Raw genomic sequence first — 15,737 nt, forward strand, 5'->3', positions numbered from 1 at the left:
ATTGTTACTTGTTATAATTTTTAAATTATTTTTTCCTATTTTAAATATTTAAAATTTTTTATATATTTGTATCTAAATTTTCTGCGATAAGTTATAAAGTATAGTAAAATATTTTATTGTTATATATGTATATCGTTATTTATTGTTAATAGGTACAAAAATATTTTCTTTATTTATTCAAATAATTAATATGTTATTCATAATTTTACATATTATTTATAGAAAATTAATTACAATGTTTAGAAATGTAAAACGACAAAAAAACTATTGTGTAAAAGCAAATGTAGCAACACATACATTAATTCTAGTTCGAAGCATTTAATATACTTATTGCTTTTGTTTTTTGTCACTCATAGAAAAAACAACCATTGCGATGACCTTAATTATATAAAAGAAATTTTCATAATTACTCAAGTATCGCAGAAATAATTTTTAATTACTTTGATTCAATTTTTCAAATACGATTTAAAGAGTCGTAAATAAGAGATTGACTAAGAGTGTCTGATAAACTTGCTACGTTACTGTATTCGGGCGCAATTGTAGATGGCGTGAAGTTCTGGAAATGCTTGAAATATATATTATTTATTGATAAACGTGAAAGTATTAATTTTAAGTAAACTAAATCGTAATATACGCTATAAAAGGATATATTTAAAAATATATAAATATAAATATATATATAAATAAATAAATAAAATAAATATACATTATATGTATATATTGTGTATGGCGTGTTACATGTTCCGTACACATATAAGTATTATGTATCGTTATATGTACATTTTATAGATATAATTCAGATAATCTCGAGCTACATTTTTCATCGATTTTGTTTTGCGAAAATAATTCTCACTTATTAATATCGACAATAAATGGAGGAAGAAAATAGAATAAAAATAATATATGTATGGACAATAAAGTAGAAATCTTTTAGAAATATATGTTAATGTTATGCGAGATTTCGTTGTAATATTCTATAATGTGCTTTCGATTATTTTGAAATCAAAAACAAGTTATGAAAATACTGTTACATGCAATAATTAAAATATTTTATTTTATTCAGTTATTTCTGAAATTAAAATTTATTAAATTTTGAATTTTTTAAATTTTTATCAAGTTTCAAATTATGTTAATTTATTCAGAATAACATTGAAACTATTAATATTAAATGTAAATTATACAAACATAATTGACACAATTAAATATTGAAAATTATATTATTATTATATGTTATTTTAACTAAGTTTATTGTAAAAATTAAATTTTTTATTAAAAAACATTATATATGTTTCAAAAAAATTTTTTTATAACAAACAAGAAAAAATATTTAAAATATTTTTATCATGGTAAGCTTTTTGTAACTTTAAGTTACTGAATGTTTATCAATTATTCATTGTTATTATATTTTATATTTATCAAATATTAAAATTATATAATTATTGCGACTATTATATTATATATTTCATATGAAATAATTTATTCTTATATAGATAAAACGAAAACGTATTTGTCGCATTTTTCAAATAATGGCAGATACATTAAAAATAATTTTTTATTTTCTCTTTACAAAATAGTGAAATGAATTCGTTCTATCTACAGAATGTGGAACATTTTCTTTAATAATCAGAAATCATTCATTCCACATTTCTATAATATGTATAATCATTAATATTGTTAAGGGAATAAATCTAAATATAAGATAAAAATTAAGAAAAAAAATTTGTATATTTACATTCATAATTAAGATATATTAAGATTTAACACATTATTGATCAGCAATGATTATTATTACTAGTGTATGTATGTTATTAAATTATTATAACACTTGTGTTGATAATTATATTAAATTATATATACAAATAAACTTATTGGAATCTATTGAATTTTTTTATATATCTGTGGAAATAGTACGTAAAGAGAGCACAACAAGCTGGTCAATAATATGTTAATAATGTTTTTTGCGAAAATTTATTATCAAGTTAAATTCATAAATAAGAAATGAGATTATATTAATTAAGTTGCTGATTATATAATTTTTATAATTTTATTTATCATCATATCTATGTTAACATAAAATATAAATTCTTCAAATAATATTTCAAATTAAATGGACAAATGATTCAAATAATTCAAAATTTTTTAAAAATAATCACAATATTTTAGTTTATTTTAATTTTTTAAATGGCAAAATATAAATATTTTGTTTCTTTAAAAATGATAAAATATTTGATACAACCATTATCAAATATCGATACATTTTAATTTTTATGTAATTATTCTATTACCCACCTAAATGTCAGTTCAGCCGTTTTGTATTTCCCGCTTTCCTGTACTGTGTGGTATGGATGCATGTATGGACGCGCGTGTGTACATACACATACTTATATATGTATACGTATATATACATGATATACATATATATTATTATATATATTTCAATCGATCCTAGTATATCGAACTGACAATATTAAAGTTGATCAGACTTATGGTTTAATCGACAATAATATATTTGTTGTTGTAAGGGCATTCGAAAACTAGAGTTACGCGTGAGTCAAAATGAATCTGCTCTTCCGTGCTGTGCATCAAAGTACACAAAGATTTTAGAATTAACGATCTATTTACAATGCTCGATCACTTTTCACGTGTTCCAGTGTATTTTCGATTAATGCATTATCAACGAGTTAATCTTCGATTTAAATTTTTTTTTAAAAGATTATTTTTAAAATTATACATATATATATTTTTAAAATTTTTAATTCTCATAATATTTTTAACAATACCGATATTCGTGAATTATTTTATTATTCGTCATATTTGAAGAATTTTTTTAATAATAGTAAAAATTCTTAAATTTTATCATTCGTTTTTTGGCGCGAAGTTCAAATTGTTAACGCAAATCGCATCTTTCGTTGATAATGCGTTACAACGTCGGCACCTAATAATATCAGTTTGAATGTCTTAAAGTTGGAAGATATGTAGAAATCAATCGTCGCGTGTATCATTCTCACGTTTTTGAAGAGTTGAAGGTTATTAAAGATTCGCGATCATGGCATGCCCTAACCTATTAAAATAATAATCGCGAAAGGATCGATTTTCAGCGTGAAACATTATCTTCTTCTCTCTTTTTTGTGTCCATTAAATTATTCTTAAGGATAATCACTAATTCGCATTCTCTTATAGTGGTTTCATAATTAAACAGAGAAGAAGAAGCGATAATCTTAATATCCCGTGGTGAGAAAATTTAAAGAAAATCTATTTTGACTGTTTAAAAAAAATAGCAGGCCTGTTCTATTATATACATGTAGCTGCAAGTTAGAATGAAAACAAAACCCAAAAAAAAAAAAAAAAAAAGAGTCATTGTTACACACGCCGATAAGGTCTGGTTTGTTAATAATTATTATAACAGTAATTATGTAAAATATGTATGTATACTGTAATTTTGAGTGTATTATGTAATTAAAAAAAAAAAGGATAAGAAATACTGATTATTGATAATAAATTATAAGCCGATCTTTTCAAATACTCAATTTTCTTTCAGACGATCAAGTATAATAAAACACGGATCAAGGTTATGGTATTTATGTAGCTTTTTAAAAAAGATTAAGATCAATGTATTAATTTTTTTTGTTAATTTCAATATTTTTAATTTTTTATAATTATTATTTTTTTATTTAATTAATTTTATTTCTATTATATAGAATTCCACTATAATCCTGAAATTATTAAATTTTGTTCAGTACTCTTTCGAAGTCATTGAATCTCGATTACTATGTAAAATTATTAGATCTTTTATTATATAATCTATAGTAATAGTAAAATGAAAATATAATCCATGAAATTCGACATTCTTTAAAATAAAATGTATGAAAGACAATCACCTAAAATATAAAAACTCTAACAACTTCTGAGATGTAATATATAAAATTTAATAATTTCTAAGATACAAAATTCAATAATCTATTTGGATATATACACTGGATGGATTAAGGATAACATTGGTAATTTATTTTTTATAATTATATACTTCATTTTATTTGTTCCTTAATAATAAATCACGTTTAAACTCTCGAATTTTCGAACTTGCAAAACTTCCTATAGAACGAAACATCCCTATCAGATTTTTCAATCAAACAGATAATCAAAGTAATAAAAGTCACGAATAAATGAATCGAAAATAATGGCATGCAATGTTTTCCCGGAATTTGAAAATTTCAAAGATGCAACCTCTATTTATATTTATACGTGTTTATATCCTATGTATTCAAACATTACATTTAGCTAGAGCATAGAGAAGGACAGTGGATGAAGAAAAACGTTAAAATAAATATATCAAGTTTCGTAGTGTGCAAAAGAAATGAGGACTCAGTAGTGGGGATGACCACTGACCACTTACGTTGCAGGTTGCTTGCCTCGTGCAGTTACCCAACTTTTACTGTAGCAAATACTTCATCGATATATTGCTTCTACGAGTTTGAAATAACGAAAAATGTTCCGCGGTGCATCGCGTGTACGATCACACGCTCGTGCAAAATCGGAGAGAAGCTATTCAACACGCTCGTGACTTTCTAAATTTCCTCTCTGGGGGAACAGTTGTATTACTACGGTGACTTTACATGTTGCAATCAGTCGAGAGAAGCGGCGGGAAGCACTTTTACTAATTTTTCATCACCGCGTGTCTGAATGTTATATCACAAACCTCGGGAGTGCGGGAGATGGCGGTCAGTGTCGTGAGATACCTCGTGTTCGTCCTCCTTGTTATGCTGGTGTATCGTAAGTATTTGATTAATATGAAAAATTCTGATACTTGATTTTGTTGAGATATTTTTTTTTAGAAATTTTAGAATTTTATTTAGAAATTTTTTTCTAAAAAATTATTAATTGAAATCGTATCTTTGTCAAAAGTTGTCAGGACAATTCGTTTTTTTATTTGATTCGTGAATTTTAATGACAATGATTTTATATATATATATATATATATATATATATATATATATATAGTATATAATTTCCAAATTTACAAGGAATATAATTAATGCTAATTGAGAAAATTAAGAGAAATATTTAAAAATTTAAAAAATCATTGTTAATGATTCACAGTAAATGTGAATTTATTTAAAACGATGATATATAATTTATAAATATAATTTAGAATAAATTAGAAAAAAAGTTTAATAAAAAATTTATTAAATATATTTTAAAACAAACAAAATCTGGAATATTTGATTATAATGAATTAGCTTTTCTTCTTGATTGATAAAAATGACAGAATTTTCTTATTAATCTAATAATTTAATAATCTAATAATCATCGATTATTTTAGCCATTAATTTCTTTTTCATAATTATAAAAAATTTTTATGCGCATAAATGCATTTTTCAAATTCGTATTTGCTGTTTGTCATTTATATTTATTTATTATCCAAAATAAATTGCTTAGTTTATTGAATTTTTATTTGTTTCGATCTGTGTATGATTCATAAAGTGTCTTCTAGTAAAATTTAGTGATTTTATTTTAAAAAACCAGTTTATCTTTTGTGTTTGTATAGTGCTGTTTAGAATTTATGAAGAAATTAATGTTCTGACAACAAAAAATATTGATAAAAATATATATATATATTTATAAAAGATTATGTGTATAAATGTATTAAAGATGTAAAGAATTAAAGAAAAATATAATAAAGATATCTTTCATATATATATATTCAAATATATTATAAAATCATAATTTGAAAAAGAAATACAAAAATAGAAAAAAAGATCGTTAATGTCGATTTATCGAGCAAAATTTATCAACTGCTATAAAAAGATTGCATATTACATTGATAGTAATAATAATAATTTACAATGCAAATAATCAAAAGAATATATATATATATATTTATTTATATATCAGTATTTAGTTCGCTAATCAAAGATCAATATTCAATGACAAATTAAAAGGGAAATATGTCACTGTTATATCTATTGATATCTATGATATTCAAAGAATAAATATTTAAAACATTAGAATTTTATTTTTTTTTAATACCAATCATTGTTAGTAATTATAGATTGTGTTATTGTTGCAAGAATATATTTTAAGTAAGGAGAGAAGTGATAAAAAATTAATCAGAATGGAATACATGAGACAACCTTCGTCTATTTTCTAAGTTTTTTATAATGATTGTTTCTTATTTATTGTTCACTTCTTTCATGTTTTCAATGCATAATGATTCAATTATAAGCAGTTTATTTTTAAATGATTTAACTTAACCTAACCTAATTTAACTAGGCATGCAAATGTAATTCTTATGAAATTGAATTGATTCTTATGAATCATTTGAATAGAAAATGAGAATAGGATAAATTAGGACCATTAATGTACGTCTTTTTTCTTAGATTATGTAAGTGCAGAAACAACATTTAAGGATCTATTTAATAGTACCTCGTGCGCGAAACCACCCTACGAATGTCCACATCCGCAGATTGAATTTTATTTGTATACCAGGTAAGTCGTTTTGTATTTAATTTAAATTTGAAAATTAATGTAAAAAAATGAAAATAGGAAAATACAAGAAATATTCGTTTTTACTAATGTTAATTTAATACATAATTATATATATAGTTTTACGTAGATAATACAACAACAATTGCAAATTTATTTTATTTTATTTTTCATTTTGAAATTCGATTCCATTCCAGCATGAATCTTCAGTAAAAAAAGAATCACATCAACGTTAAATCTTGTAACTTTTAATAAAATTTCTCATTTATTTTTATATTTGTCTATGGTTCCTAACCTCACTTTTGTTCGATGTTCGAGATGGTTCAATCTGAACTAACATGGACATGAGGAAGGATCTCGACATAAGACTCTCGATTTCAAGATCATGATCAGTCTCGCACTGAAAGTGGCCTCGTTTCAAGGTTCACCTTTCTCCAGGAGTTATAGGCGCCTTGGCACGTCTCTTAGGAGTTACTTTTACTCACTCGCATTTTCTTCTTTTGTCACGCTTGTTATCTCTTTCTATTTTTCCTTATTTGAAAGCGACAATTAAATAGTTCTATTATGTTGCTTCTATTTTTTTAAAATTCATTTTATTTTGTTGTTTTATTTTGTTGTTTCTGAATATATTATAGTATTTATTTAATTTTTTATAAAGATACTTGTTAATAATAATGAAATATTAAATCTTATTGTAATTTGAAAATATTGCAATAGCTGTAAAAAATTTCATTCAAAATAATGTGTATTAAAATTATAAGGGTATTAATATATCTTTTATACAATTATATTTAATCAATATACTCTAATATTTATATAGTATATTTATATATATTATATAGTATATTTATTTATTATATATTATATAGTATATTTATATATTAATATTTATATAATATTTATATATTATTGTTATAAATACTTAACTATTTGTTCAAGTAGAATGAGATTTCCTTTTTTTGATTGAGTATATAATTTTGTTCCTTTAGAAAAGTTCTTAAGAAAGGTCATTAAAATATAAATTTCTTACAACAATTGTAACATTTACATATAATTTATTTTACAGAGAAACACAAAAGAAACCTTTACGCATAGACGTTCGCAAGTTTGATTCACTTTATTATTCCAAATTTAATAAGTCGCATCCCACGAAAATTATTATCCACGGTTTTGGAGGGGGAAGAAATTTAATACCAAGTCCGGATCTTCGAAAAGGTAGTTTTTTAAAAAATTAAAATTTTTTTTAATACATAATCAATTATCAATATATATTTTTTATAAATTTTAGATATAGAATTATACATTAGATTACAAAATTATAAATTATTTTTATAAATAAAGAAATTTAATCTATATTTTAATACTTTAATATTTAAATTAATGTAAATTTATAAAAAATGTATTTTCACAGTAAAGAGCGACGAATTTCGATGAAAGTTTTATCACGTGAAAGTTTACATCTCATTTTAATTCCGTTCGAAATATTATTAAATTTTATTTAGCATAAGAGAAGTGATAATTTTTATCCGCTGTATTCAATTCATTTTTTTATACAATAAGCACACTGTAAGTAACAATATAAACGATATACTCATTGTTTATTTATTTTTATAAATCGTTAAAATTAATGAAATTATTATTTAACATCGAAACAATTAATGTTTGAAAATAATAAAAAAATTTTTTCTATCATAAATTAATATTAAAGAATAATCATATTAGATCATGTTTCTTTAATGGAGATTAACGATTTGAATATCTGGTTGTATGAAACTTTCGATTTCAGCATATTTCACGCGAGGCAATTATAATATTATAATCGTCGATTACGGTACGTTGGTACGCGAGCCCTGTTTGTCTCAAATACAATGGGGCCCGGATTTCTGTTCGCGATGTATTGCTCAGTTGGTAAGATATTTGAGGGATCATCCTCGAGGAACGAGAGTCGAGAACATACACGTACTCGGATACAGCGTGGGCGCGCATATAGCTGGCCTGATAGCGAATTATTTGCCCGATGATAAGCTCGGAAGAATTACAGGTAGTATGCGCTATTTAATTTTTTAAAAACTTATTATAAGATAATTGCACGATAACGTATAAATATGTACGTGTATAACGATTCGATAATAGATGCAAATGCAGAATTATAATTCTTGAAATAGCCTTGACTGGAACGAGTCTATATATTTCTTTCTTACATCTTAGAAAGTAAAGAAAGAATATATTTTGTCCAACATGTATTTATTATCGTACCAATAATTTTTACTCGACAAACTTTTTTTTAATTGATAAATTATTTTAATAATTCTATTATATTAGGACTCGATCCAACGATATTTTTCTACATGAATGGAAATCGATCGATGGATTTAGACGAGACGGACGCGCATTTCGTCGATGTGATTCACACTGGTGCTGGGATTTTGGGCCAATGGGGACCGACCGGTCATGCAGATTTTTACGTGAACGGAGGCTCCAGCCAACCCGGATGCGCGACGTATTCCTTGCTCCGTAAGTAGAATCTTTTAAATCTTTCTTTTTTTCTTGTATATAAAATATTGTAAATATTGAAAAAACACGCAAATATTGAATTAAAAGCAGCAATTATCTTAGTTATTTGTACTAGTTGGTTGATTTCTAAATATTTATAAATCTATTTATGAGTTTCCATGAAGAAAGTAATTAAAGAGAAAACGATCGTGTTGAATAGATGAATAAAAACAAAACAGTTTTTTTTCCAATCTTCTTGATAACAAATAATTAATAAATAATATTCTATAATTATAAAATAATTTTCTATAATAAATTTAAAATAATATTCTATAATTAATAAATAATAATTAATAAATAATATTCATTCTAAAATTTTTTAATAATAATTCTACAATTCCTGTTATTTTTTATAAAAGAAAAAATAATTTGTTAAATAAAATTTAGATGTTAATCTAATCATCATCATCACTGGTCTTCCATATACTTTTCAAAATTAAAAATCAATATTTTTTTAACCATAATTTTATTTAAAATTTATTATCAGATCAACATTTTCCTTGTATAAATCTATGACTGAAAAGATACGTATATATAAGAATTATTTTCATATCAGTAGAGAAAACGCTCTACAGGACAGGATGGTCGACTGTAAATGAAATCAGTGAAATGTTTCGTCCGCAGAGACGCTGTCATGCGATCACACAAAAGTGACGCCTTATTACATAGAATCAATCACGACGAAAGTAGGGTTCTGGGCAGCTCCGTGTGGAAATCTTTTTTCTTACCTGATCGGCTGGTGCAACCCGAAATTCGAGGAATACATACTGATGGGAGAAGACGCTCCGCATACGTGAGCAAAAAATTTGTTTTTCTTATAATTAAAAAAAACTATTTTTATTGTTCTATTCTTATTTTTAAAATTAAATTTTGAGAAGAAAAAGTTTTAATAAAAAGTTTATACGTGTTACAGAGCACGAGGCATCTACTATCTATCAACAAACGCACACAAACCATACGCCCGAGGCCTTCCCGTAAAAAACCAACGAACGACAAATCGGAAACGATCGTCCTCCCACCAGTATTAAGCTTATTGAAGCAACTAATTAATATAATTATAGAATAATTATATAGTACAAGTATTTGTTATTTTTTGTATGGATTTGTACGACGTGTTACGCTTGAATCTGTTGTTTCTTTATATATTTTTTAATTAATTTTTACGTAATAAACTATTTTGCCAGGCAACCTACCGTGAATAACCGCATACCATTGGTGATTCGGCTCCGCTGATTCATGCATTTGTTCGTATTCCATATTATTATTATTATTATAGTCTTCCAAGAACTTTCACTCTTTCCAATTCTAACAAAATTTCTATGTAATCATTCATTTGTTTCATGACCATGATTGTTCCACATTCTTGTTAATTTTAAATCTGGCTTTTTTTTTTTTTACTGTCATGGCTCGTTGTTTTCTTAAATGGAGTGAAATGTATGCCGGACTTGGACATATTTTTTATTTAAAATACTGAATTATTTCATCTACTTTATTAAGTTTTGTTTAAAACATAATACAGGAAATGTAATTTTATTATATTTTAAAACGAAAGTAAATTATTTATTATTTACATTAATTTTGTAACAAAATCTATTGATAATGTTGATGAAATAGATTCAAGAACTATTAAAGAAATTATTTTCAACTTTATTTTAATTGACTAATCAAAAATAACATTTAGCTAAATAAGATTATATTTGTATATGTAAATGTAATTATTTCTTATATTTTATTCAAATTATGCTTGCAATTAATATATATTGTAATATTGTTTTGAAAGTAAAAAAGGAAAGAAAAATTGTTAATCAATTTTCTAAATATTTATAACTATTTCTGTTTGAAAAAATGTATAAGAAGAATCTGAAATGATTTTAAGATTCCATATTTATGAAATCAAATATCTATTAAAGAATTAATATAAAATCCAAGAAATCATATTCAACAATTTTTTTTTGACTATCCTCTGTTTTAAAATTTTGGGAAAAGAAAAAATAATCGGCTATTATGGATTTTATGTTAACAACAATATTTATTACATAATAGTTATGATATAATAATAACTTCTATGGATTTACAGTACACGCGCTAAATCTTATTTATGTATAATATGCAATGGAATGATTACAATTGTTAATACATCCACATTTCAAGCTTTTGGAGGCATTCAGGGTTTCGTTTGTTTTTCAAATTGGCTCGAATGCAATGTATATAGGGAATGAATCCCTTTTCATCTACTCCATATTTCGCATTTTCTCAGTATCTCTTTCGCTCGCTCTTTCTCTCTCACTTTCTCTCTCTTCCTTTCTCTCTCAATAGAGACGATGCTTCAGTGCTATCGTATCAATCGAATTTATTCTCGATGAGCATCGTCTCAAAACATAAGACTTAAAATTTATATATATATGTATATATATATATATAATTATAAATATATATATACATATATATATTTATATATAGATCTGCATTTGTATAGATCAGAGTGTTAAAAATAAATTCTCTACATTTTTCGGTGGATAACGTAGGATCTACGGTAAAAAATGGACAGCTTCAGTTGTTCGATGGAAAATGACAAAAGAAATTAACCTCTAGCGCAGAGTCTTTTTTCTTCTGGGAGCCAGAACGATGCTTCAACAACTGCAACGAGCTGTGCGTTTCGTAATTTTCTTATTTTTATTATTTTCATTATTTTTTTTCTATACTATTTCTTGCACTAATTTTTAAGGTTAAGTTATCTTGGATTAGTATGTCCTTTTAATCGTTGTAGATCAGTTGGTACGTTTCATTAATATTCTTTTCTTTTCTTTTCTTTTCTTTTCATTTCTTTTATTATTCTTTTTGGACCCTTTCGTGACGGTAATGTTTATATAAGAATGTTTTATGCATTTCGGGATCCATATAAATTACTAAGAGATAATTTATAATACAATACCCATTATAAATACAATTATATAGCATATTTCATTTAAAAGATGTGAAGCAGTTAAACGTGAGATTCAAAGTTTAAGTCTTTAGAATAAAAATCGTACGCAATTATTTCTGTATCGTGGAAACATTCTTTCAAATTCTTCTCTTCTTTCTTTTTTTTTTAGAATATTTTTTTCTAGTTAGATTTAAGTATGATACTAGATATGAAAAACTTCGAATTTCATGAGTATTAAAGAATATTTTAATGAGTTATTTATTTTTTCGTTGATGTCGATTAATATTATCGAATGAAAAAATGTTATGAATATATAGAAAGTAATTTTTTTACTATTATTAAAATGTAATTTTTTATCTACAATATACTTTTGAAAACCGTCCCAAAAGAGTTAAAGAAATTTATTATATTATTACTATTACTTAAATGTATCTAATTTTTTTCTTTTTTTTCTTTTTTTTTTTAGTGACGAATCAGCGGTGAAAAGAAAAATTTAATAATTGAATAATATACAATATATAATTCTAAAATCGTAAGGATTTTTTTTTTTAATTTTATAATATTGATGATTATTCATATTATGCTGTGGCATCGTTCTACTCGCGAAGAAATAAACATAAAGAAAAAAAATAAGACAAAAATAATGAAATATATTATTATCAGATCAAATTAAAATCTTTATAAAGATTCATTATATTTTTTGTTTTTTCTCTCTCTTTATTTACAACATTTTTTTCGTGCGTTATGTGTTATATAAACTGACATACGTTCCTTGGACATTTTTTATTACCACTAACATGACAATCAGTACGTTCATTGGTTGAATCGACAATCTCTTATTATGCGGGAAATTCAAAAAATTTGAAGCCATCGTTATACTATATTCTTACAATTGCTTGGAAATGATCATGCTCGAAAGACTGGCGCTTGTTTTATTAAGAATTTTCAATTAATCGTCGTTTATAAATATATAGAAAGAAAAAACAATTTTCAATTACGTGTGATTTCGATAATTCATGAGTGCTAATGATGTTACTAATAATGTTATGTTTTCATCATTAAAATAAAATTTATTATTAATAAAAATACTTGGAGAAGAGAAAAATGATGATAAATTATGATGAAAAATTAATTTCTATCAATGATAAAAATAGTATAAAAAAATTGAAAATAGAATTTGAATATTTTAAAAATAATAAGGAACGTAATGATTATTCGAAAGTTTAAATGTATCTTTTTTTATGAATACTACGTAATGTAGTTATACACTTCGTAAAAAAGCACAGGCATCAAGGTCTTAGGCACATGTGTTGTTTGCTCACATATCATTAAATCCATTTTCAATTTTGCCGAATACTTTCGAGCGTGTTTCAGTCACCTAAGCACAATGCTGAATTTAAGATCTTTTAAAAAATTCTTTTAGAAAATATTATACGTATAAATAATAATTATTGATTAATAAAAAAACTTCTTTTAAAAAAGATATTTAAAATACTAAATATTAAATAAGTAAAAATAAGTCATTTTTCAATAAAATTACTTTATTTCCATTTTATAAGGAAAAGAAAAATGCAAACTTGTTTCATTAAGATATAATAAAGACTTACTCAAACAAAATTATTGAATTAAAAACTTCATAATTAAAGAAATCAGTCATATGCTGTTCTCTAATTGTTTTTCATTAAAAAAAATGAATTATTCAAAGAACGATCAGCATTGCATTGAATAGAATTTCCTTGAGTATTACTTTCTTCAACACTGTTCGATTCCTTAAATTTTTCTTTAACGTACACAATCGTGAACCTGCTCAAATCGATTACCATTTCTTATCGATTCGAAATGTTTTCCGTTATATTATTATATTATATATACATATATAATCATGTATACGGTCTACTCAATTAAATCACTATGCGTTGCGTATCATTCTTTTTAAATTAATTATTATTATCAATATTACTATTATTTTTCGCAAGGTTATGTTATGTTTATTAATAAACGTGCCAATTGATAATTTTATTTTTATCTAGAAATTCGTGCCACTTCGATAAATGGTATCCCTATTGTGTTTCTTTTTCTTTTCTTTATGTATGAATATGTGTATATCTATAGTATTATTTTATTTTATATTACGTCGAGAACGACGACATCGATCGATTGTCATCAGTAGCGCTACATTCGGATATTATTTCGAAAGCAACGAAAAGCACTATTTAGACGTTGTACCGATAATAATCATAAAACAGTATTCTATCATGTATTTCTATCTTGAAAAGTAATTATAAATTTGTTATCGCATATTGTGGATTCTATCATCCGTGGTTTTTCATATAATTATGATACATTGAATTGTGTTATATTCATAATACCGGTAACGTTTTCGTTTAATTTGATTCTGCTAGCAATTCTTTTTGAGGTTAGTTACGATTAATACTATTCAACAAAGTTATCGATTAGTTTTTCTGACAAAGATCGATATATTATATATGAAAAATTAGAGAATTTATCCATATGAATGTCAATTTCAAAGTAATTTGTTCAAATGTTGTGAATATTAATTGAAAAGAATAAAAATTTACGAAAAGATAATGAGTTTACGTAAAAATATTCAAAATCTTTGAGTCAGTTACATTCCGAATCAATTTTTCCTATTTTTAATATATTTGTCGATTATATGAGATAAGATATAATAAAAAAATATTAATAATTTCAAAAAAAGCGAGTTAAAAAATAACATTTCAGTACACTTTGTTATATAGAACTTCAATTATAATTTGTTTAAATGAAATTATTGTATCATTCATATTTTTTCAATTTTACATTTCACTTATTAACATCTGTATGTAAAAATTAAACAAAATAAATTTGTATGCAATACAATTTGTCAAACAAAAAAGAAAGAAAAATAACATTCGTTTTTCGCATATACAAACGCTCATTGTAACTTTTCGATCGATGCCGGACTCACGGCATTTTTTTTTTTTAACAGTAAACCTCTTTTATTTTCTCATTAAAGGTTTTAAGTACAATGCTGCAATAATAACATGATTCGAACATGCTATTGATAATGTTTATGATAATTGGTCCTGAACAAATGATAGAACCAAATTTGGTTAAGTGTTAGCGATCATGTATTTTAAGTGCCACTCGCGCACGATAAGAAAATCAAATCCCAATCTCGAATCTAGAGATAAAGATTTCAACATTGGGATCCAGAAGAGGATTGGAATGATATATCTATGAATTTGCTCTACATTACAACTACACTTATACATCTCTATTCTACATTTTTTTATATTATTTGTAATGATTGATTTTATGTATATTAACGACTGTTTTTCTAGATTGCACGTGTGAATCAATGTGTACCACTTTGCCGACTGAAACGCTGTTGTAAGCGGTGCCATGAACTACCAAACTATTAATAGATAATCATCAGACAATATCAAATCGCTATTTTACATTCGCGATTCTGTGAACTATCACTAGAATAAATCTTTGTAATATTATTTCAGCGTTTCATGGATATCATTTTCTACATTACAATTGAATGGTATATATAAATATTTTTAATCATCTTTTAAAAAGTATAAAGACAAAAGCAGTTCAGATCGATATTCAATATTTGACCCATTGTTTAGTGCATGTATTTTTTAAGTCAAATAGAATACAATTTTATATCAATACGTTATATATTTATTATAATAAATTTTATTATAATCATCGACTCTATCGGCAAAGTTGTACGTATATGTTGTTATTTCGAGTGACTTAACAT

At 24.7% G+C, this 15,737-nt stretch overlaps 1 protein-coding gene across 1 annotated transcript; it reads left to right on the forward strand.

Moving 5' to 3' along the window:
* Positions 1–4,356: 4,356 nt before the first annotated feature.
* On the forward strand, positions 4,357–10,225 carry LOC410751 (phospholipase A1 member A). The gene is made up of 7 exons (XM_394227.6): positions 4,357–4,770; positions 6,378–6,486; positions 7,550–7,698; positions 8,270–8,524; positions 8,806–8,997; positions 9,661–9,829; positions 9,950–10,225. The coding sequence occupies exons 1-7, from the start codon at positions 4,713–4,715 to the stop codon at positions 10,062–10,064; spliced, it is 1,047 nt and encodes a 348-aa protein (XP_394227.2). The 5' UTR covers positions 4,357–4,712; the 3' UTR covers positions 10,065–10,225.
* The last annotated feature ends 5,512 nt before the right edge of the window (positions 10,226–15,737 follow it).

The sequence above is a fragment of the Apis mellifera genome, linkage group LG1, assembly GCF_003254395.2.
Source record: "Apis mellifera strain DH4 linkage group LG1, Amel_HAv3.1, whole genome shotgun sequence".
In the NCBI taxonomy this organism is placed as follows: domain Eukaryota; kingdom Metazoa; phylum Arthropoda; class Insecta; order Hymenoptera; family Apidae; genus Apis; species Apis mellifera.

Coding starts and splice junctions, on each gene's coding strand:
- LOC410751 (XM_394227.6), top strand. CDS start 4,713: ATGGCGGTCAGTGTCGTGAGATACCTCGTGTTCGTCCTCCTTGTTATG. Junction 4,771..6,377: donor CCTTGTTATGCTGGTGTATC/GTAAGTATTTGA, acceptor CTTTTTTCTTAG/ATTATGTAAGTGCAGAAACA. Junction 8,998..9,660: donor CGCGACGTATTCCTTGCTCC/GTAAGTAGAATC, acceptor TTTCGTCCGCAG/AGACGCTGTCATGCGATCAC.